Source organism: Vicugna pacos, chromosome 21 (genome assembly GCF_048564905.1).
Source record: "Vicugna pacos chromosome 21, VicPac4, whole genome shotgun sequence".
Classification (NCBI taxonomy): domain Eukaryota; kingdom Metazoa; phylum Chordata; class Mammalia; order Artiodactyla; family Camelidae; genus Vicugna; species Vicugna pacos.
Genome location: NC_133007.1, coordinates 27,097,560 through 27,122,166, shown reverse-complemented (window position 1 = coordinate 27,122,166; position 24,607 = coordinate 27,097,560). Strand labels below are relative to the sequence as shown.

Genomic DNA, 24,607 nt, shown 5'->3' with positions numbered 1-24,607 from the left:
ACAAATTCAATCTCATCCTACAGGGGTGCTGCTAGTTTATTGGACTCAAAGAAGGAACCTTACATCTGCCCCCTTTAAGCTTCTTGTTTTATTCAGCTCATCAATACAACCTGCTAAGATACGTATGTATTTTTGAAAATCATTTCTGACTTGAAAGTAGTTTCGAACCTTTCCAGTTTTCTGTCATCTGTAAATTTGCTTGACCTGTTTGAGAAATCAGCATTCAAGTGATTAATAAAAATGTTAATTAGAATAAGATGTGGCTAGAATGCTGGCATGACACTATCCGCTTTCCTACGAGAGATTCTGCTTCATCAGCCATCACCTTCAGTCTTGGCAATTGTAATGACTATCCATACGTCCAAGATATTATAAGAGATCTGGCTAAATGCCCTGTTGAAGATCAATGACATACCTTCTCAGCATAATAGAATAATTATGATGTATGTTTAAATTAGGAATGAAAATACTTTTATTGGGCTAAAGTGGAATGAACAATGAACATGGCTACAAGGCAGCACCAAGAAAGTAGCACCAGAAACTCAGAAGTGTGACTTTTGGGAGCCAGGACTTTTAGTAGAAAAAGTTGAAAGTAGAGAGACTGAGAAAACAGGCAGTGATAAGAATGGCTGTCAGTGGGACCATCAGAAGATATTGCAAAATGGGCACACAGGAATAACAGGAACAACTTAAAGGAAGAGACTCGAGCAGGCTTGTTACGTATCTTCCTGACTTTAGTATTGTAATAGCCCTGGGGATAAACAATGACGGCGTGAAGAGGTGGCTTGTCTGAAGGCTCACAGCTAGGGGTGGGTCTGTGGATTTAACCCGACTCTCTCTGACTCTAGAAAATTAGGAGTTTTTTTTTTTTCAAACTATACCAGGCTGCTTAGTTTCATGAGGATGTTTTTTAGGGGAATCTAGAAGGCTAATACACAGAATTTTTGTGGCTTCAGAGAGAACAATTCAGAATAGGCTCAGAGGAGTGGATTCTGGACTCAGTGAGAAGGGACTTTTCTTTAATGAATAAGAAAGCTGAGCCCCAAATAATGTTAACTTAGCCTTTTAACGTACGAGGCAAGTTGGAAAGAGCAAGGAAAGGCTGAGTCACATTCGAGGTCCAGGACTAAAAGAATGAGCCTCGTTAATAAGTTAGTGACTGGAGTTGAGCTCTGGGCTTGAGACAGATGGTCCTTCACAGCAACGTGAGGTTGGTGAAGAAGCAGGTGGTGCTGGCTCCAGGCCTGGGAGCACGCTCCCTAGACAGATCCTGGGGACTGAGCTGGCTTCAGAGGTGAGTACTAAGGAGATATTTCTATGGTTGCTTGTTGCTTGTTTATAGATGAGGACATTGAAGGCCAAAGACATGAAACAACTTGCCCAAGGTTACATGTCACGTCCAATGTGTGGCAGAAGCGGGACGTGAACCCGGCTCATCTGGCTTCAGAGCCCTCTCTGGCCACTGGTGCTGCGTTGCCTCTTTGGGTGTCACCTCCTCTGTGAAGCCCTCTGAGACACCCCATCTGGGTTCCCAAAGAGCTGTCATACTTTCATAACTATTCACATTGTATCTTTAATTACTTTGCATTGTTGTTTGTCCTTTTTGTTTGTTTGTCTTAACAAAAATTTTTTTTCATACAGGTTGTGAGATCCTCAGGAGCAGAGCTGGAGCCTTGTATCCCCTCTGCACCAGCACAGGTGCCTGAAATTCAGTGATGCTCAGTGGAGGCTCGCTAGGTAAATGTCTTTTGAGATAAGATTGTTGGTTTTAAGCGGCAGTCATCGACTCTGGCTCTCTCAGGCAGAACAGCATTTTATAGGAAGGCTGTGTAGTGCTTTACAGACTCAGCTGGAAGAGTGAAGAGTGATAGTAAGAAAACAGACAGGGAACTAGGGAAGTGGGGCAGAGAAAAAAAAAATCTTCAGGATTTGGCCGTGTGCAAAAAAAATGAGTTCTCACAGGTAAGACACTTAAAACATTATTAGTCACAGAGCAGGAGAAGAGCGCAGCAAATGCTGAGTCTGGCAGAGGAGGACAGAAAGCAGACTGGGTAGGGTCTTGTGAATATTTCTCAGAATAAAGTCCTTGTTTGGAATTTGTTCTAAGGGCAAAGGGGAACCAATGGTGGCTTCTAAATAGGGCCAGAGAGGTGCTCAGTACATGCAGGGTCTGTTTGTAAGTTGCCTGAGACCCATTTCAACACAAATGATTGGGACTCCTTGCTGGGAATGGAAGGGCAGGCAGGACTGGAAGGCGTCATTGGGCCCATGACCCCTGAGCGCAGTCAAGGACTCACACAAAAATCGCTGAAGAGCTTACATTGCAAATCTTGACCTCAGCTTTCTAGAGGAGCATCTGAAGCCATGACTGCTGAGGTGACCCTCAGAGTCTGCAGGAGCTCATCAGGGAAGTCACCCCGGGGCAAGCAAATCATGAGCTTGGTTTGAAGGAGGGGGTCACGGTTTGCCAATCCCCTCCTCTCACCAGTGAAGGAGGGAAGGTCCAGAGAGGGGGAGTGTCTGGCTGATGGTCACACTGCGGAATTCCCAAGGCTGACTCCTCTGGCCCTTTCCCTGCTGCGTTGTGCTGCTGCCCCGACATGACTCTCTTGTCAGGCAGGACAGTTCCAACATAGGTCCTGGGGCCATCGGGAGGAATCCGTCATGAAGCAGCCATAAATTCATCCACGAGACTCGAAGAGACCTTGCAGATGCTCTCCAACAATGCCCATGCGTGGGCAGGAGCTCTTTACGAGCTCCTCCGCAAGCCTGAAACCGCCTTGTAAAGGCTGAGGGCAGGGCCTGGAGGGGAGAAACTCCTGCTGCAGAACACGCAGGCGTCTGCCTGTAGGGCCGGGCTCCCCCTTGGCTGGAGCAAAGAGCTCGTTCAGGGAAACTCAAGTGGATTTAAAGAAACACATTTTTTTTCCTGACTTTAAAAATAATATATATTCATAATAGAAAAGTTGTAAAAGGCAGAGAAATACAAAGAAGAAAGAAATAGCTCTTATAATTTCATGAGTCAGAGCTCACAATTCACTGCTAACATTTGGCTTACAGCTTCTCAGTGTTTCATTTCTGCATGTATATGTCTGTGTGGAGATGTAATGGATAAATGTGTATGTATACGTATGCATGTATAATATGTATCATAGTAAAACACATACAACGTGAAATTTACCATTTTAACCATTTTTAAGTGTCCAGTTCTATGGCACTAAATACATCCACACTGTTGGGCAACCATCCCCACCATCCATCTTCAGAAACTTTTCATCTTTCCAAACTGAAACTCTATACCCATTAAACACTATTTCCTCCCACCCCCTCATCTCTGGCAACCACCATTTTATTTTTGTCTCTATGAGTTTGACGACTCTGAGTACCTCATTTAAGTGGAATCATACAGTATTTGTCCTTTTGTGACTGGCCTGTTTTACTTGGTGTAATGCCCTCAAGACACATTCATGCAGCATGTGTCAGAATTTTCTTCCTTTGGCTGAATTAACATCCCACTGGGTGTGTACAGAGCACATTTGGTTTATCCACTTACCCACCTGAGTTGCTTCCACCTTCTGACCATTGTGAGTAATGCTGCTGTGAGCATGAGTTTACAACTATGTTCTGAGTCCCTGCTTTCCCTCCCTTTGGGTGTATACCCAGGAGTGGGATTGCTGGATCATATGGTAATTCCATGTTTTATATATTTAAAAAATTGATCATATACTCATAATTTTATATCACATTGTGAGCATTTTGTAATGTCATTATAAACTCATTTAAAACCTGATTTTTAAGGCCTGCCTAGTATTTACTCCATTATCGTGGCATCCTATTCTAAGATATTTTGATTATTTCTAACTTTTCACTGTTGCAATATGTCCTATACACAAATATTTGAATATATCTGATTATTTCCTTAATATGATAAACTCCTAGAGGTGAGACCGTTGTCAAAAGGTAGGAACATTTTAGCTTTTGAAGGATATTCATACATTTATTTTCATAGAGTTTGCTCCAATTTTCTGCCCTTCCAGTAACGTTTAGCTCATCTTACCCTGATATTTATTTTAAAAAAAAAAGTCATTCTTTTTGCAACCTGACATTCCAGGTAACTGGCCACCAACAGCACATTTCTGGTTTCCCAAAAACCTTATCAGACCAAGTTGTGGGTGTACAGTTAGAAGGAGAATTTGGGAAGTATTATTAGAGGAAAAGAACAAATTGTATAAGGCAGTTTCTTGTATGAGAAGGTAAGGGGCAGATGGCAGGGGTGGGACGGATGGGTGCAGGTGGGAGAGGGGAAGTCACAGAGCGCCATGTTTGCTGGGCGTCTCTGTGCTCTACATGCAGCAGTGAGCCCCCAGCAGCTCCATAAGGGAGATACAGATGCTGATCCTCATTTTCCAGTGAGGAAGCTGAAGCTCAGAGAAAGCGCCAGTGCTAACGCTGTGTAGGTGGCAGGTGGCAGAGCCAGGGCTCAGCCCCGGCCTCTCTGACACTCTGACCCCAGGGACTGGCCTTGGCCTCTTTTCACTGCACCATGATGCTCTCAAGAGAAGCCCGGAACCCCGACATACAGGAGAGACAAAGAAGGTGGGCAAGGCTGCAAAGTCAAAATGGAAAGGCATAGACAAATGGTATTGTTAGTTGTGAGATCCAGGGCAGGGGAGGGTTGTCGTTCTGTGTGCAGGGGATGACAGGTGCCCTGTTTGCTGGATGGTCAAATTCCCCTGTGAAGGCGTGTGGGTTTAGCACATGGGGCACGCCACTGAACTGGGTCATCTGACTGATTTCAACAGAGCCCACAGATCACAGCAGAGCCGCCTGCAGGCCGCACATCGTCCTCGGCGAGGTGCTTCTGTAAGGGTGTAGAGCAGAGTAATCAGCAGCTTATTTTGTTGACAAGACTCTGAAGGGGAGGCAGGTGGCCAGAACCAGCTAAGTGAGAAAGACCAGGTCATGGGTGGAAAAGTCATAAATCTGTGGTTTACCCCAGATTACTACATTGCTGCTTAATTTGGGGATAAATAATACCCTATGTTATGTTAAGGTGTGACTTAATCTTTCATTGATTGTGGATAAGGAGGTGTAATTAAATTTTACAACGCCCTTTTCATAAGACAAACACTTCAACGATATGCATGGCTACCAATCTTATCACAAAATAGGTGGTAATTTGAGCAGTGCGTTCCTGCCGGGTGTGTCATGGCGGACAGCAGTGGATGTTAGTCCTCTGTTTTCTGAGGGTAACTATGTGATGGTTGTGAGTGGTAGGCAGTGGAAAAGGTCCCTGATGAAATGACAGAGAGTGTTTTTTTGGGGGGGAGGGCACTGCAGTCATTGCGAGTAGAGTCTCATTATAAACACGTCTCTCTCTGCACCAGGGAATGAGGCCCAAATAGCCATTGTCAGGACCAGTGATGACTGCAGTAACGCCACCTGGAATCATACCAAGGCTAAGTGCAGTTTAGGGGATCCCAGAGGCAGACAGCATGGGCTTTTGTTCTCTGAGCTAGGAGTCTTTAGTTATTTCAATATACTTTCCATTATTTCTATTGATTTCATGTTAGCGCCTGGACGGAGAGACTAGGTCTGGTTCATCTTATAACATGCCGAGCACAAAACTGGTGCTCAGCAAATTTGTAGTGATTTACAAATCAGCATGTAGCATAGCATCCCACTTTTATTATTTGCGATTATTTGTATTTGGGATGAGGATTAAAAAGATAAGGGAGATTTCAGCCTGTGTATGCGCATTTTCCTCTGTGGATGGTGACCTTCCTTTGAAGACAAAAGAAAAATAGAACCCAAATGATGAGTATGTCACGATACATGATAAAATGTCTCATAAAACAAAAGATGGGTTTTTCTGGTCAGGGTGGCCCAGATTGTTCTAGTTTGTTAAACGTGCCTCTCTAAGTCAGATGCACAAGTTGAGGCACTAATGTTGACTGTGCTTTCCCCAGCCACGCCCACCTTCCATTTTTCTGCCTGAATCTTGTGGAAAAATAAGCCAATTAGAGATCCACTCTCTCTCCTCTTCTTAGGTAACAGCCTAAAAATCCTGAGAGTGAGAGAAACGGACCAGTGAGAAACTGATTTTGCCCTGATGGACGGAATGGGGACTTGAGAGAGAAGAGGGGAGGGTGCATTTGGAATAATACTCTGACATTCAGCCCTAATCCTTAGGCTTTTCTTTGAGGTGGCAATCTCCAGAGCTGAGCCACAGTTCACAGCAGCTGCTAAAAGCTACAATTATCTTCACAGGCAGACACCCCAACCTGTGAGAACCTTCTGTACTGAGTCAGAGTCCAGCTGATTAAGACCATTTGTATCTTCTCCTCCTTCTTCAAACATCCTTTGCTTTATAAACAGCTGGCCTTAAAGAATGCATTATTCAATTCTTAACATTTTTGAGTGCTTACCATGCCATGTGCCAGGCATACACATGCGTTTACACATGTAGATGTCTCCTCACAACTGCCATAAGGAGATGCCATTGCTTCTCCACTTGACAGGAGGGTCCTGTGAGCGGCCAGGACAAAGGCGGGCTGCAGCCTTGGTCTCAGGGGCCCCAGGAGAGGTGCGCACACTGCTGTTTTCTGCCTTGAGGAGAGAGAGCCAAGGGACGCTTACGTGCTTGCCTCTCACGTGGGCCGCTCCAGAAATACACCTTCCCAGGTGAGATAATCCAGCACCCGGGGGCCACCCCTGCCCAGTGGAGCCACAGCCCTGGCAAGAGGTCAAGTTCTACAGGGGGATCGAGGCAGGGCCTGCCCCAAACCACATGCTGGGAGCCCATTTGTCGGTGGAGGTGGCTCTGTGAAGGGCACCCCCAGACAAACACGCACACATGTACACGCCCACTATCAGCCCTGTGCCCCTGAGCAGCCTGGGGTGGGTCACTGCGGAGACTTCAGGGCCACTTCCTCCAGGTGCTGCTGTGCCCGGGGTCCCACTACTGAGGCTGTCCAGTGGTTTCTGGGTTTCTGACACCATCTCCCATTCCAGCCCAGCGTAAGCAAATTTACTGCAGGAACTCCTGCAGAGGCTTGTCTTCACCACCACCAGGGGGCAGCAGTACAGCATTACCTGCCCTCCCTATGACCGGAAAAGCGCCTGGGGACAGAGGTTTGCTGGGCGTTCGGAGTGGAGCTTCAGCCCTGGTAAGGATGGGGCCAATTTACACACGACAGACAGTATCACTGGAGCTTGTGAGCTTTGTAAAGGCCAATGAAATGTTTGAGTCAAAAATAAATTGATGTCATTCTATAGGTATGTCAGCTCCCCGACCCTAAATTTGACAAATTAAATTCTGTAACTCTTTAAAGATCCAGAAATGAAACTTCATGAACCTCATTCTTTGTTAAATTTAGTAATCATAGGAAATACTTACTTGTTAAGCAATTTTTAATAGGGTTTTCACTCAAGAATATGCACCATTATTGCAAAGAAATCACTAAAATCAGGTAAATGTGTTACTTATATGTAAATAATTTCAAAAACAAAACTATTCAAATTTGCCCCCAAAATGTAATAAAAATTATATTTAAATGGCCTGTAGGTGCATTTTAATATGTTTGATATGAAGTGGAAGGATGATTTTTCCACCTTCAAAAGGAAGAGGGTCTACCTCAGGGGTTGTGAGCAAGTACATTCTGTTCCCATCTAGTCCTTGTATATTTTCCACAAGTTTTTCCTTTTGGATCTAATATAACACATACATCACGTACATTATTTGAAAGGAGCAGCTATATGGCAACTTTAAGAGACTGAGGAGGACCAGTAAGCCCTGAGAGAAGGGGTGCGGCTAGGGATGAGGCAGGCTGGCCGCCTTAGTGACAGCCCTGTGTTCACGGGGGCCAGGACGCACACACAGGCCCCCAGGCTCCGAGTCTGAGAGGAGATCCTCCTTCGTGAGTGGCAGGCTCACAGCTGCCAAGCCCAGAGACCAGGGCTGACACTGACGATTTCAGTTCATCAATTTACAAGGAACATGAATATCGGAAGGACTAGTTACTCACCGGCTGGGCAGTGCCTTTTCTCCCACACGGACCCGTATGTATCGTAATCAGAGTTGGTGGTCAGCGGCTTGGAGGAGAGTGCACTCCCTGATTTGGAGGTTAGTGGCATCCATCCAGCCATTCACCTGATGGAGGGCCATCACCGCCGTAGACCTTGCCCGTGGGAGGTGGCCCTCTTGCCGAGACACGGACTGCGTATAGAGGTCCAGCTTCATTGGCTTCATGACTTCCCTTCTCTACGTTTGGCTGAATAACCCCCTCCCTTCTAAATGAAAGTGCGCACATAAAAGTTGCAGTCAGATCCTGTTGGCTTAGACACCATTCTTTCTTTTTAAGGTTGACCCTGAATATGTCTGTGACTTCATCCATTCCAATGTTCAACATTTATAAGGAATCTCTATTCATTTATAACTAAAGCTTACGGGGTGGAGTGGATCTCACTGTAGCTTCCAGATCCACCCGGCAAGGCACAGGGAGGATTAGAGGGGACGGGCGGCGGGCTGTCACCTCTCCACGACTCACTGTTGCTTGACTTCTCTTTCAGAACCACTTGTGCCTTTGTGTTCCCCCTGACTGTTCCAGGGTCACCCCCTTCCTCTTCTTGGAAGCTCCCTGAGAACCTGGATCCTGAGAATGGCCCATCCAGTCCCACCTCAAGCCCCCAGAGGAGATTCTGGCCATGAAAGCATGGAGCCCACTGCTGTCTTGGAATAGATTCTGTTCTCAAGACCCGTGTTCTCAGGGAGCTTCCAGGCCTGATTATAGTTGCTTTCCATAGTCACAGGTCTGCACAGAGATTATACGAACTAATGTATGTGAAAGAAGAGGTCAGGTCATTCCATTTTTTCCAACAAATAATCATTGAACGCTACTGTTTGTCAAGATCGACTTCGGATACAAAGGGAGCAGCAAGAACAAAACAGGCAGATATGACAATGATGAATTTTGCCAGATTCCCTCCGTTGAGGTGTATCATTTGGCAGTCCCTCCACAGAAGTGTGGGCACAGCTCTTCTCCACCGCGTCATCAACAGTCTGTTCTCAAAAAGTTGCTTCTAAAGTCTGTCCTCTTTTAGATTTTTGCCAAGCTGATGGTGAGAAATGGTATCTTGATATGGTTTTAATTTGTGTTTCTATTTGTATGAACAAGCTGTCACATATTTTTATATATTTAAGGATCATCTGTATTTCTTCTGTCAACTATCTTTTTGTATCTTTTGCCCATCGTTACTTATTTCATATATTTTTGCTTTCTCACCTGCACCTTTTTCACCTTTTTAAAAATTAGATTGGTTAGTGGTTTTCTACTGAGTGATTCAAAGGAATAGGTTATTTATTTGTTTACTTATTATTTACTTATTTACTGCTTTTCTGTTTTTTAGTCATTAATTTCTTCTTACCTTTAAAATTCATACACACACACACATACACATATATATATGTTTTCATTGGTATTTTTCTAGCTTTTCAATTTGCATATTTAATTTATTTATTTTAATTTTTATTAACATGTAGCTAAGGCTATGGATTTTCCTGGATGTATTCATGGAGTTGTGGTCTATAATCCTTAGGTATCTAGTTTGTCATCATTTTCTAAAAGTCTGCAATTTTTTTCCATCTCTTTTTATCCAAAAATTATTTAATAGAGTGTGTGTCTATTGTTAATTTCCAACAATGACAAAACAACAACAGAGGCTTGGCAGTATTCATTCATCCCACGTGTGCCTGTAAGAATGCTATTTGTATTATTTCTATTTTTGAATAAGGCACTGAGGGTTTCTTTGTGACCTGATAGTAAATATTCTGTGTGTAGAAGGTGTAGTTTTTATTGTCGGGTTAGGATATTAGTGGATTATATGCATAGAGTTTAATTTATATTGTCTCTTACTGTGTTTTTCATCTCTACATTTGCTATCTTGAACTGAAAGTCCCCTATTATTTCTGTTTTTTAAAGTTTGTTCTTGTACCCACTGTAGTTTCTGCTTTATGAGACCTGGGCTACGTTGTTGAATGTATATTTATTAAAATTTGTTATATTTTCATTGTGAATTATGTCCTTTGACATTTTAAAGTGTCCTTCTTCATCTTATTTAATGCTTTTTAATGAATTCTACCTTGTCTGGGATCAAGATCATAGCCCAGATTTTTAAATTTTGTTTTTATCTGTGTTTTCCTGATTTTTATTAACCCACTCACCCCTTTTAAAATAACTTTCTGAGTCTCTTTGATTTGGATGTCCCTTGTGAAGAGCATAGGCTGACGCAGAACTAAAATGAAAACGTGCTCTTTCAATAATGCATTAAGCCTTTTTACATTACTATTATAGCTTGTATGTCTGACCTCAGTCTACCACACTCTTCTGTGTCACATTTATGCAAATATGTCCTGTAAATAAATAGCATCATTTATCATGTTCTCATTTGCTTTTTTTCTGGAATATCTTGATGTTGAGAAAGGTTTATATTTTTGTTCTAAAGTTACTTTTATAGTAACATCTTTATGTAATATATATCCCCTTCCTTTTTTAAAAATATACTGTCTATTCATCCCTTACTCCAAGTAATAATGGAATTTCCTAAAACCTTTTTCACGCTCCCCTCCTGCTTTCTTCCTTAGTATCTAATTTGGAGTGATATCCTTTCACTCCTAGTTTTTACTCAAAAATTTTTATTTATTATAAAACCAGTGAACTTACTCTACTTCCCATACAGTTTCTCCTTCTTCCCCTGTTTTTTGTTAGCTGTATGATATTTCTATTTCAAAGCATATAATGTAAAATGTTATTCTGTCATCTTTATCCCCATTATTTAGTCTCAGTCTTCAGTTAAATAGATTGAAACGTGCTGTATCACATTGTAAGGCAAATGCTTTTTACGATTCTGGGGGTTTTTGTTTGTTTTGGGAGATCATTCTCTAGTAGATTCCTCATGCAGGGATTTGGGGAGCACTACTCCCCAAGTCCTTGCAAGTTCTTTGTTACTCATCTTTGGTCTTTATACCCAAACGTCAGTCTGGACAGATATAAAATCACTTCGTCCTCAGAAGGACAACCTTACCTTTACACATGCTTATTCCTGACTATTCCGGCTCTAATTCTGGGGTTTTGTTTTGTGTGTTAGTTTTCTATTGCTGCTGTAACAAATTACCACACATTTAATGGCTTAAGGCAACACAAATTTATTCCCTTTTTTCCCTGGAGGTCAGAAGTCTAAAATCAAGGTGTTGGAAGGGCACTGGAGGCTCTTGGGGAAATTTTGTTTCCTTGCTTTTTCCAGCTTCTAGACATCATCTGCATTCCTCGGGTGTGGCACATCACCCCAGTCCCTGCTGCCATCACCACAGCTCCTTTTTACTGACTTTGGCCCGCTCGCCTCACCCTCACAAGGACCTTTGTGATTGCACTGGGCTCACCCAGATAATCCAGAACAGTCACCTCCTCTCTAGACCTTTAATTTAATCACATCTGCAAAGTCCCCTTTGCCATATAAGGTAACACAGCCACAGGTCCCTGGGACTGGGACGCAGACATCTTTAGGGGTTATTATTCAGCCTAACACGTTTTGTTTTCTCCTTGAGAGTCCCTTATTTCCTGGAAACCACAATGCCATGAAAAAATATGCTTTACGCAGGATCGCATTGTTTTCTTGTGGGAGGTCCTTCGGCGTAGCTAGCCTGCCACTCTGCTAGAAGCAGACGTCTTCTTAAGAAGTTCCTAAACGCTTTGCACAGGCTCTGCCCCAGACTTTTGGACTCAGCACCTCCAGGGTTAGGTTTATAAACCTGTATTGTGAAAACTATTCCCAAGGTGATTCTTACAATAAAGCAGAGCTGAGAGGCTCTACCCGACACCTTGCTCGTATCCAGAGGCTGAGACAGCAGGAACGGTCAGAGCTGATGGGGTGAGGGGTGGGGGAGGGACACTCGGGGGCTCTGGGTCTCGGCTCAGTGCCGGGTGCCACACGCCTGCCCTCCTCTCCCCGCTCCCCGTGCCCCGCCACCCCGCTCCAATCCCTGGGGGCCTTCTTCCATTTATTGGTAACCCTGGGTCAGCCTTCCTATGTGACCTTACAAGGTGAATGGAGACTTACGCTCTAGCACTAGAGGTCATGAAAGACAGAATAGCTTTACCTCCCTAATTCCTGCTTGTCCTTTAAGGGCATTTACAAGGGGAAAAAAAGGCTCTTCTGGCTGAAACCTTTCCGAATCCATCTCTGCCAAGTATAAGAGTATGATCTCTCCTCCCTTTGACTCTTACAACTCTTGGAACCTTGCACAACGTCTTCTCAACCAGATGCTCTTCAAGGGTGGGGACTATGTCCAGTTCATCATCAAAACCCTATAGCCCTTAGCCCATCATGTCAGCAGTGCCTGAACAGGACACAGAGCCCAGTTGCTCAGGGAGGTTTTATTGATGCGTTAGGATAGACGGGGCAATGGCCAGATGGCAGAGATAAACCTGAAAGCTCTGAAAACCCTCACAAGCTGAGGAAAAATTGGCACAAAGAGATGACTTGTTCCATGTCTTCTTGCTCCTGAGAGGGTCTGCACAGCAAAGCAGGTAAGGGAGTCCGGGAGTTTAGGCCCCTTGCAAAAATGGTCTCACTGAGAAAGACCTAAGAGAGGAGCACCATAGTTAAGAGCTAAAGTCCAGGGACACACTAACTGGACTGGCCAGGGTGTGACAAGCCAACCGCTCTCCACTCTCCCAGGACTGGGCACTGGAGCAGGGCTGGGATGCTCATGGCTTGCTGCTTTTGAAGTAGGAGTAGAGCCCCTTGGCCGTGAGGCCTCGCTTCCCTCCCTGCTGGGCGGCCTCCTGGCCTTGCGCCGCAGGCGCACTGGTGTGCAGGCTGCCCTGGTCCTGCCTTCGGATCACCGTCTCCCTCGCGTGGTCATCAACCCACTCCTGTCTCACCGCGGTGGGCTCCCTCTCTCCCGGCTCCCTCGCCACACTGTGCGTTGGGCACGCGCTGCTCCAGTCCTGTCTGCTGGTCACAGTGCTCGGCTCGATCTGGGCCTGTCCTCCCAGCTCTGTCTCTCCTGCCTCGTAACTGCTCACTTGTGTGTGTCTTGGACCACTGCCTGACTGCCGCTGGGTCTGTCCCTGCTCTCCAGCCCCTGTGTGGCTTGCAGTCTGGCTCCTGTCCTGCTGCACAGTCTGGGTGGCACCTCCCTGTGTCTGAACATGTCCTCCTGTCACCACTTGGCTGGTCTGGGTCCTGTCTTGACCATGGGTCTCAGTCCCTCTGGTTTGGCCACCAGTGGACTCCCATGACTGGGTGCTGGTGCTTCCCATCTGATGGCTCCTGTCCTGCTCCATGGTCTGGGTGGCACCTCCCTGTGTCTGAACATGTCCTCCTGTCACCACTTGGCTGATCTGACTCCTGTCTTGACCATGGGTCTCAGTCCCTCTGGTTTGGCCACCAGTGGACTCCCATGACTGGGTGCTGGTGCTTCCCATCTGATGGCTCCTGTCCTGCTCCACAGTCTGGGTGGCATCTCCCTGTGTCTGAACATTTCCTCCTGTCACCACTTGGCTGGTCTGGGTCCTGTCTTGACCATGGGCCTCAATCTCTCTGGTCTGGCCACAGGTGGACTCCCATGGCTGGGTGCTGGTGCTTCCCATCTGATGGCTCCTGTCCTGCTCCACAGTCTGGGTGGCACCTCCCTGTGTCTGAACATGTCCTCCTGTCACCATTTGGCTGGTCTGACTCCTGTCTTGACCATGGGTCTCAGTCCCTCTGGTTTGGCCACAGGTGGGCTCCCATGACTGGGTGCTGGTGCTTCCCATCTGATGGCTCCTGTCCCGCTCCACAGTCTGGGTGGCACCTCCCTGTGTCTGAACATGTCCTCCTGTCACCATTTGGCTGGTCTGACTCCTGTCTTGACCATGGGTCTCAGTCCCTCTGGTTTGGCCACAGGTGGGCTCCCATGACTGGGTGCTGGTGCTTCCCATCTGATGGCTCCTGTCCTGCTCCACAGTCTGGGTGGCACCTCCCTGTGTCTGAACATGTCCTCCTGTCACAATTTGGCTGGTCTGACTCCTGTCTTGACCATGGGTCTCAGTCCCTCCGGTTTGGCCACAGGTGGGCTCCCATGACTGGGTGCTGGTGCTTCCCATCTGATGGCTCCTGTCCTGCTCCACAGTCTGGGTGGCACCTGTCTGGGTCTGAACATGTCCTCCTGTCACCACTTGGCTGGTCTGACTCCTGTCTTGACCATGGGTCTCAGTCCCTCTGGTTTGGCCACAGGTGGGCTCCCATGACTGGGTGCTGGTGCTTCCCATCTGATGGCTCCTGTCCTGCTCCACAGTCTGGGTGGCACCTCCCTGTGTCTGAACATGTCCTCCTGTCACAATTTGGCTGGTCTGACTCCTGTCTTGACCATGGGTCTCAGTCCCTCCGGTTTGGCCACAGGTGGGCTCCCATGACTGGGTGCTGGTGCTTCCCATCTGATGGCTCCTGTCCTGCTCCACAGTCTGGGTGGCACCTGTCTGGGTCTGAACATGTCCTCCTGTCACCACTTGGCTGGTCTGACTCCTGTCTTGACCATGGGTCTCAGTCCCTCTGGTTTGGCCACAGGTGGGCTCCCATGACTGGGTGCTGGTGCTTTCCAACTGATGGCTCCTGTCCTGCTCCACAGTCTGGGTGGCACCTGTCTGGGTCTGAGTTAAAGTTCCAGTGATGGTCTCACTTGTCAGGTGGGCTCTGTCCTGTTCCCTGGTCTGCAACTGCCTCTCCGCCCTGCTTTCTCTGGCTTGAGGACTCTTGTCTTCTCGCACTCTCTGGGTCTGCTCCACGTGGTCCCTTGCTTGTGTCAGCTGGCTGGCTCCCTCCCGTCTCTGAGACTCAGACTGCCTGTCCTGGTGACTGACCTGAGCAGAGCTGATGTCCTGACCCTGGGTCTGAGGCCCAGGCCCACTCTGCCCCGTGGAAGCCTGCTCACTCTGTGCACCGTGGCTCCCCGCCTGGTCCTGTCCTTTCCCAGCCGTCCCCACCGCAGTGCTACCTCTCTGTCCTTCCCCTGGCTCTTGTGAGGCCGCAGAGGGGCGGCTTCCAGACTCTTGAGATCCACAAGCTCCCTCAGGACTCTCACTCAGGGTCTTGAAACAGGCCTGGGCGACTTTGAACACCAAGACCAAGAATTCCTTGAAGTCCACAGTCCCTGTGTCGTCTTCATCCAGCAGGCGCAGGACTTCATCCACAGTGGCCGGATCATGGGGCTTCTGGGGAGAGGATGAGGTGAGATCAGCATCCCGCCCCCGAGGAGTCAGGCCGGTCTGTCAGCTTCCAGGCTTCCCACCCTGAGCCTGGGAGCTCGGTGCCCCCACCCTGCACACAAGTCCTGCTACAGCAGCATCCACCCGAAATCACCTTCATTCAGCCCGGCCTCTCCCCGCAAGTGTAGAAGCTCACTTTGTTTTGTATCCTCTGTGTCTAGCCCAGTTTCTGGCCTACAGGAGAACTGGATAAAGATTCAATGAAGAATGAACAAATGCGCACATAGTGACTCTTTGGGCTGTCCCCGGCCCCAGCCCCTGGCATGGAGGCCGTATTTTCTCCAGCGAGCCCAACACCAAGAAAAGCACAGTAGGAACACAGCCCCGTGGGCATCTGTGACATCCACACTGAGGCGCAGCTGTTTTGCTGAGATTGGGGGGGGGGCCTGGTGAGATGCACTCAGAGGCAGCATCCTGCTGTGCCCACACACATCCCCGCCCCCAAGACTTTCACCATCCTGGTTGCTTCAGCTGCAAACCAAAGGCAGGGAAAGGCAGGGAGGTGCATCAAGGCCCAGGGTCTGGCTTAGCCAGGGAGGGGCTCCCAGAGCCTCCCCCAGCCACTAACCACCTGCTCTCCAAAACCCCATTTCTGATGAGCCCACTCAGCTAATACTTCTGAGCAACTGCTTTGAGCAACTGCTTCTCGTGAGTGCTTATTAACGGGTGATCAAACTTCTGGTACCCATAGGAGTGGTCGCCGCATCAGATTTAAGAAGCAGCAGAAAGTAGCAGTTATTTCCATTTCTGAAGCAGTCCGAGGCTCTGTTCCTCCCTGAGCTGTCCCTTTGGTGTCCTCTTACCTCGTCTCCAAATTAGAATTAACTGAAGTCAAGGTATTTCCTCTAAGGACCAGGCCTGTCAACTCCTGTGACCCTCTCTGCTCCATCTCCCCCTCCTCTGCCTGCGCAGCCCCGTTAGGACGCTGGGGCCCTGAGGCCCTGAGGCCAGCACTTGGTTCTCCCCCGCCGCCTGCCCCTCCCCCGCCGCCTGCCCCTCCCCCGCCGCCACCTACCACGATGACGTCGGCAAACTCCCGCTCCACGAGCCGCTTCAGCTCCCCCCGGGTGAGCACCTGGCAGGCGCCCTCGGTCCTGGCGTAGCGCCCAAAGGCTTCAATGATCCCAGCGATGTTTCGCAGCAACTGAGGCATCTTTGAGTCAAGCTGGAGAAAGAGGAAAAGCCCCCCTGGGGCGTAATCAGCCTCAGCTGTTCCCCAGGGAGCGCCCAGCTCCTAAGGCCTTTCCCTGCACACTCGGCCGCGTGGCGCCGCTCTGCTGGGTCTTCTCCGCCTTCCTTTCCGGCACGATGCGGTTTATGAGTGGGACCGGGGAGGACTTCTGTGGGGGCCCCCAGCGTCGCCCTGGCACGTGAGCTGGGTGGATTGCTTGGTCTCCCCGTGCCTCGGTTTACTCACTGTGAAGTGTAGGTGGTACTGGTATTTATTTTATTGGATTATTGTAAAGATTAAAAGAGAGAATTCATAGAAAACACTTGGCAGAAGCTGGCTTATACCAAGTGCTGGCTTTTACCTCTCATCAGTACCCACGTGTGACTTGTGTGCGTTTGTGTACACTCTGCTGCTCACAGGCACTTCTGTGTGCATCATCTCTTGTAACCCTTACTATTTCCAGTTTTTCATAGGTGAGGAGATAGGCTCAGAAAAGACAGGTTGTTTGCCCAAGGCCACACAGCTTATAAGAAACCAAGAAATCCTGGAACCCAAATGCAGTGAGCCTTCGAGATGGTACCCTGCAGACGGGGCAATGCCTTTGCCTGTCACAGGGGTTAGGGACCCCCTGGGAACAGCAGCGGGCAGTAAGTACATACGCAGGGTAACCCTGGCCTCGGGTGGGGAACCCCAGAGCCCAGCTCTGCCCTTTCTGGCTTCCTTTTCGGAGGATGTTCAGGAAGAGGCTGGGCTACCAGCTGCTGGAGATGCTGAGGAGGGCGTACCTTCCCTGGTGGGAGGCCTTCCAGTTCTGAGAGTCTGGGTTTCTCTGACTGTGCCCTCTGTCCTCAGTGCTAGGACCTCGGGGGAGGCCAGCTGCCCACAGCTGCGTAGCTCCTCCAAACCCCTGGCCCTGGCGGCCTGTGAGGAGAGGTTCCCAACTGAAGGGAGGTGTTCTCTTTCCCATTAGTCAGGGGTCTGGGCACAGGTTGAAGTGAGTCCTGGATATGGCTGGATGGGCAAGAGGCAAAGAGATGTGGAGATTCATTGAGCACAAGCCTTGGAGAGACCAAAGGAGATGACTGTCAGAGACTGTAGGGTCCAAGTGCACTGGGGGTAAGGAGAGCTGCGGAAGCTGGAACACCGAGGACGGGAGTATGGGGAACAGGGCACACAGAGAGGGAGCGTGATTAAGGAACCAAGAGAGTAAAGAGAGGGAGGGGCATCGGTGCTAGAGAAAGCGGGTCAGAGTGGCCAGAGGATTTGGAGGGTTGCAGACCTAGGGGGCTCTTCAGGGGGTGTCCTTGCTACCATTTGGTGGCCAAAATATTTTCAGGCAGACTTTGCTTTTTTGTGCACATCAAGGTACAAAATCAGAATATTGTGCCTCAACGGAAACATGAAAAGCTCTTGGTTTCTTGTTTTTGTTTTTTCCTTGTGGCAAACCTTAGCCACTGACCTACAAACAGTAAAAATAATAAGATGACCTTTCAGTTACCCTTCAAACTCCTTGGAATAAATGCACGAACTCATCTTACCTAAATATGGCCCTGGCGGGGGGCCACCATGTAAGCCCCTCCCTCCAGAAGAAGGCTTAACCCCATTGCTGGGTTGGCAGAAGTAATCTGACTCTGGTTTCACAGACCCTGAGTACCACAAAGAGGTTTACAGAACCTTAAGAACAAGAGACCTTTGCTGATCCAGGAAGGCCCGTGGGGTTCTGTTACTACTGCCAACACGGCCTCCCGGCGAGAGAAGCTGCTACGGGACCAACCGCAGGGGAGGAGGAGAGAGCCCGGCTGCTGCAGGAGAGCCCCTGGTTTGCCCAAGACTCCATCAGAGGGGGTGCTTTCTGCCCACAGCCACCACTGGCTGACCTACGGGCCCATACCTGGCAGCCCTGGTTTTCTGAGCTCAGATCACCAAGACTCAGCTTGAGAAAGAGGTTCCTTAGGAGGGGACTTACCTAGGGCACAAGCAGGATGAAGCAGGTGGCTGTTAAGCGGTGTGTGGAGTGCCAGATGAGTGGGACAGAAACCTTTTTATAAGGGCTTTAACTGGGGCTAGTGGTTTAGACAGAATGTCCCCGCCCCATGGGAAGGCTTGATTCATCCACACTCAGTCCGGCCCAGCCTCACCTTCCTGCTTGCCCGTTTCACCTGCTGTCTAATTAGCAGGCCCCTCCTTCCACATTCAGTGCCCTCTCCCCACCTCTTCTCTCCCTGGGTCTGTCTCCGCATGATCGGGAGGCTCCCTCCCACCGTGCTACGATCGGCACCAGTGGGGTTCCTGGTGCCATTTTTTCAGCCCTGTGTGACGGCAGACAGTCGTGGGTCACCTTTCTTTTAGCACAAACATTCACGAGCTTACCCATCTATGGAGGCTTATCCTTTTCAAAGCGGTCGCTTTGGGAGGCTATATGTGTTTTTCTGATGATGTCATTCCTTACAACATTCTTGAAATTCTTGTTGTGGAAATTGCCTTTTGTACCAAGTTTACAAGATAGGCAAGAAATCCAGTCTTATTTCTGTATAGTTGGGCCTCATTTTTGATCAAAACAAAGAAAGTTAATACCTCTCCCCGTGACCCCCATCCTATGGGTAGGTAGCATTTTACACCTGGTGGCAAGAGGCTGAAGATAATTATGTCTAACCCTTCATTGTGAAGACGGGGAACTCCGCGGGGCAGCTGACCAGCAGATATTTCTGGAGAGCTTGCTGCCTTTCAGACAGAGCGCTGGGGCCTGAGGAGTCAGTGTTGAGCAGGGTGGCAGTAGCATCACGTCTCAAGGAGTTTACAGCCTGGCAGTCCCGGGAGAAAGCGCCCCGGCGGGCAGCAGTAACGGTAATCACTGTTCGATTCGATTCGATTCGATTTCATTTTCCTTACCATCTCGCTCTGTGGGAGCCTCACGACTGCCCTGTGAGGTGGTACGGCTAAGCCCCTCTTATAAAGAAGGATGCTGAGAACCCTTAGGGAAGTGGCCGTTCCATGAACACAGCCAGCTGCCATGTGTTCTTTTCTCCACGATTTTCGGCACTTTCCAGACATCACATTTGTCCTCTGTGGATGAAGAACAACCATCTTTGAAGATGCTAAGGAGAAAGCCTACGTAGCTCTGAGGTCAGGTCCCAAGCTCCTAAGCCACACTGGCAGGAAGCACACTGGGTGGGGAAAGGTGTCTCCCAGTCCTCACGGACAGGTCACGGAGCACACAGGAAAGGCAAGGACAGGCTGGGCAGGTGCAGGAAGCGCCTTGGTTGTGGTGTCTGGCGTAGCGAGGGCAGCCTGAGCCGTGGCAGGAGTCCCAGGACCGGACCAAGAGCAGGGCTGACGTGCAGACTGCAGGAGGGGCCTCTGCAGGCTTTGTGGCTGGAGAGGTGTGTCTGCACAGGGAGGGGCTGACTCTGGTCCTGGAGTGGGGAGAGGGAGCAGAAGTTGCTATGGTTAGAAGAGGCCAGGACGAGAGGGGGAAGTTAGGGAACAAGAAGGGGCCCAACAGATTAGACCTCCCCACTGTGAGTGTGCTGAAGGGGCTCAGAACTTCCAGAAAGATTTGGGATCTAAGGGAAAGTAATTTAGGGAAGTGATATGCCAGGTGCTTTATCTGTGAGGTAACTATGAGGTACGTTCTCATTACATCCAATTTCCAGATGAAGACACTGAGGTACTGAGCCGTTAAGTAAATTACGCAAGGTCACATACCTAGAAAGTGACACGCTGACTTTGAACTTAGGTCCGCCTGCCTCCAAAGTCTATGTCCCCTGAGCCCGTGGGTGGGGTGCTGTGAAGAGCATCGGGTGAAGGGAGGTTGGCTGGAGTGGGTGGGTGGCTGGGGCTGGGGACGTGAGGAGGTGGGAGAGTTGGGGACCAACAGGCTTTAATTGAGGTCATAAATTTGTTAGTTTGGAAATTTTTGAGGAGTTGTTACTAATGTTACAAATGAATGACTTTACTGAGTACTCGCATCTCACGGGTGTGCAGGAGGCAGGGGGAGGCCAGGGACCCTATCAGAAGTTGGGGCAGACTCTTATCCTCTGCTCACTCGGCCTTGGAGTAAACAGAAAAATCTCAAAGAAACAAACTCACTTTTTTAAAAAAATTTTTAAAACATTTTTTAATTGAATAATAGTCATTTTACAATATTGTGTCAAATTCCAGTGTAGAGCACAATTTTTCAGTTATACATGAACATACATACATTCACTGTCACGTTATTTTTGCTGTGAGCTACCACAAGATCTTGTATATATTTCCCTGTGCTGTACAGTATAATCTTGTTTATCTATTCTACATTTTGAAATCCCAGTCTGTCCCTTCTCACCCCCGCCCCCTTGGCAACCCCAAGTTTGTATTCTGTGTCTGTGAGTCTGAAACACACTCACTTTTGGACTTTGATTTCTTCTTACACGTTTACTCAGAAATTCACTGCTGCCTCCACCTGACTGATTCCTCCAAGTATCTGACAGCCAGTACTCGCCACACATAGTGGGCTGCAAATGGAGAATAGGGGTTTACTTTCCAGGAAACCAGTCTAATTGGGAAACAGGCCACGCACACCCAAAATAATTACTTAATAATGGAAGACAAAATTTTACATGTTAAATAAGAGAGCTTGCTAACCAGATACCTTCACCTCCACCCAGGAGCACAGAAAGGTGATAAGGGGCAGGGGCCGGGCAGTGGGGAGTGATTAGACAGTGGCCGTTCAAGTCTCCCTCCAAAAAAGCAGAAGATGGGAAAATTCCATAATCCTGGGCTTCACCCTTAGAAAAGAGCAAAAACAAGTCTAGAGGCGGAGGGCACAGCTCAGTGGTGGAGCACATGCCAGCATGCACGAGGTCCTGGGCTCGATCCCCAGCGCCTCCAACAAAAATAAATCATAATAAAAACAAATAAATAAATAAACCTAATTACCTCCCCCTTCCAAAACAAAACAAAACAAAACAGTCTAAAAACCAGAGAGCTGTTGCCTAAAATTGCTTGAAGTTACTTGGGTGTTGAGAGAATTGACCTGTCCATTCACAGCCCACACACCCTGACTGAGGGACAGGGTGACGGGTATGGTTCTTAGAGCGAAGAAAGAACAGTGGACAGTTCTGGGCCTCCTTGTCCTCTGTCTTCCCCAACTAGAGCCTCTTCGCCTAAAACCACCCTACCTGGGCCCTGGTCAGAGCAGCAGGGAAGCACCCAGATGCCCAAGTTCAGTCCCAGAAATAGCAGGAAGAATTAGGCAGATACCAGAGACGTCCCTCCTGACACACTTTCCAGTGACTTAGTACCTGTTAGACATCCTCAGCCTAAACCCTGACCTGACAGGTTTTGTTGGTCCCGCTGTTTCTCCGAGTCCCTATTCAGGCAGGGAGCATGTGGCTAACACCATCACTGGCATCCTTGGTTTGGTCAGGAAAGCTGGAAGATGCTGCTTGAAAGGGAATCTGAATGCTCGATCTAGGTGTCCAACCCACAGGCAGCGTTCCTAGAACAAGCAAACGAAAGGTTCCAACCCCCTTCTCATTTGGAAAAAGAAGAAATATTGTGGGAGGAGAAGGAGTTCTTCTTTTTCCTGTTTCACCAGCGCTCAGAACTCTACAAAGTCCCAGTGGTATCAAAGAGTTTGTTGACTTAAATGTAAAGATAGCAGGCATTTCCCACCATGCGCTCATTCCTATCATAAACATTGGCCAAAATTATGGACCTGTCAGTTCCCACACAACCCAAGTTCGTGCTGCCCTCTTGCCGTCCTGCAAGGCTTCTTCCTGTCTTGAATGCATTCCTCTCCATCTCCTCCATGCAGATGGCTTCCATCCATTCAGAGCAAGTCAAACACCACTGATTCTCCCAACCTGATGAGGTCTCCCTTAAACATACAGCTTGCCCTCAATAATCTTTTGTTGGTGCATCTTTTACAGAATTTATTTTCCTCCACTGTCATTCTCATTGCTTATCCGTTTGTCATCCTTTCTTGATTTTTCCCCTCTTTGAGGACAAGGCTGGTTTGTAGGTAGGTGTGTGATGACTTGATACAGAAGCCCTGTCCATTCTTCAGGAGAACACGGCTTTTGCCCGAAACCATGAGGGCTGAGTGATGTGACCCCCACACCATGCCTGGCCCCGTATTCCGTCTCACTGGAGCTGCCTTCATTCCTGTGCTCGTGGGGTTGGAGTGGGATCTCAGCATCCAAGGCTGGGGGACCCCAGGACCAAACTGGGGAAAGCGCCACTGCAGGTCTGTTCAGGATGGACTAGCTCTGGGCTGGTCTCCCTACAAACCCCACAAACCTGTCTGTCCTGTGGTCTCCTCTAGGGTTGTCAGCTTTTAGCTATTTCCTCCTTCATCGATCAAAGCACCCATCCCTCCCAGTGAGTCAGGATTGAAAGGTGATGACAGGGTGTTCTGAGCACACTGAGTGACAAAGGAACACGGAGGGTGTGCAAAGGTGAAAGCCAATAAATGAGGAGTTACTTTGGGGGCTTGGAATACTGTCCTTATTTACTGAGAAGAGGGCGAGATGCAGCGTGCTGTGGGCTGCTGGGGTCATTCTGGGGGCCACTGGTTACAAATGGAAGTGCACACATTCATTGTCTTCAGACCCCTTGAAGTTAGGAAGTCAAGAAGGCGCACAGACATGGCTCTTATCCTCAGGGGTAGAAAGAGACCAGCACAGCTCCCCACGTCCCTGGCTCCAGGGCTCTGAAGAAGTCCCGTAACCCCTGTGAGCCTCAGTTCCCTTCTCTGTAAAATAGTGATAAGCTCTCCTTCTGCCAGGGGGTCATGATCAGGGTAAAAATCGCAGTGGGTGTGAACGGGCGTGGTAAACTGAGGAACACCACGGCGTGGTTAGGGTGTTACTGCTGTTGTTTACATATACTACGAAGTAGTCCTTTTAAATACAGAGAAGAGGAATGTATGCACAGAAAAATTAATGTTCAAATGAATCCCTCATTCTACCCTTTAAGAAGCACCAATCTATGAATAACAAATAACACACATGCCTTGGAAAGCCCAAAAAGGGAAATTCGAAGGAAACAGCGGGTGAATATTCACTAATAAAGGTTGTCTGTTTTCCTATGTAGGGGTTTACCCCACACTTCCCTCAGTTACCTCTGTGTTACTTTACACACCATTAACTGTTTTAGAACAAATGTACATGTAGGCAACGGTAAGAGCCATTATTTGCAGATCAATCCAAAGTGAAACTATAGGTATCTATGAAATGGAAAGAAATAATACTCCACTTACACAATCTTTGTGGTCCAAAAAGCTAGACACAGCCTTGCGGTGAGCCTGCCTCTACTTACCTGCAGGTCGGGCTGCTGTGGGGGTCCTCTGGGGCGGGGACTGAGTGTCTGGCTGTCAGATCCTCCCTGCTGCGTGGTGAGAATCTGCTTTCACTCCCGGATTCCTAAACTGAAGGCTTCCGGTGTTTGGTGGCCTTTGCGGTTACTGGAGGGTTCCGTGAATCACATGTCTACCAACCACTGCTGCCTCAGGAACACGTGTCTGGCCCGTGCACGTGCTGTCGTCGTCATTATGCTGGTGAAACTGCAGCAGGGGCCAGGACAGAGGCCACCTTTCTCCATGCATGCCAGCGTGGGCCTGACTGCTGGTCTGGGGGAGCTGGGCACGGGCAAAGCCTGGGAGGCTGGATGGTGGCAGTGGCCAGCGCCAGGGAGCAGTCACGGAAGTCCAGATCCACCAGCTAAACCTACACTCAGGACTGAGGGGTAAAGTTCGGTGCCCTGGGTGCCCTGACCACGGGCATTGGAAGACACTGCTGAGGGGGTGGTGATAGGTCCAGCAGGGCCAGGAAGAGACCCTGATAGTGCAGAGCGGTCAGTTAACTTACCCAGGAGGGGCTGAAGCTCAGCGTCGGCCCAGGGACTCTTGACCGTGCTCTGTGCGCCAGCCCCCGCTCAAGGCGACTTCCCACAGACGCCCTGAGAGGCTCTTCATATTCACTGGAGGGACTTGAGTTTCAGAGAGATAAAATGACACGTCCCAAGTCACACAGACAGTTTTGGGTGGAGATAGGACTGGAGCTACTTTTTTTTTTAGCATTTTAATTTTTTATTGGAGTATAGTTGATTTACAGTATCGTGTCAACTTCTGGTGTACAGCATAATGTTA

The 24,607-nt window shown here is 48.6% G+C and overlaps 1 protein-coding gene and 1 long non-coding RNA gene across 5 annotated transcripts in view; one reads left to right on the top strand and one right to left on the bottom strand.

Moving 5' to 3' along the window:
- LOC140688105 (uncharacterized) overlaps window positions 1-24,607 on the top strand; it is a 147,257-nt gene that overhangs the window by 109,802 nt on the left and 12,848 nt on the right. Inside the window, exons 1-2 of one of the 3 annotated variants that reach the window (XR_012062854.1) lie at window positions 37-122; window positions 1,642-1,737. This is a non-coding gene — a long non-coding RNA (uncharacterized lncRNA). Of the gene's footprint in view, window positions 1-36; window positions 123-904; window positions 1,295-1,641; window positions 1,738-24,607 lie in introns of those variants that run through there. The other 2 variants (XR_012062849.1, XR_012062852.1) reach the window with 2 other exon arrangements.
- On the bottom strand, window positions 12,413-18,544 carry CRNN (cornulin). Of its 2 annotated transcripts, none has more exons than XM_031688993.2 (3): window positions 18,443-18,544; window positions 16,321-16,470; window positions 12,413-15,251 (listed from the first exon to the last, which is right to left on the bottom strand). In XM_031688993.2, the coding sequence occupies exons 2-3, from the start codon at window positions 16,456-16,458 to the stop codon at window positions 12,765-12,767; spliced, it is 2,625 nt and encodes an 874-aa protein (XP_031544853.2). In that variant the 5' UTR covers window positions 16,459-16,470; window positions 18,443-18,544; the 3' UTR covers window positions 12,413-12,764. The 2 variants fall into 2 exon arrangements, with proteins under 2 accessions (XP_031544853.2, XP_031544852.2); XM_031688992.2 differs by having other exon boundaries at window positions 16,321-16,493; window positions 18,443-18,491.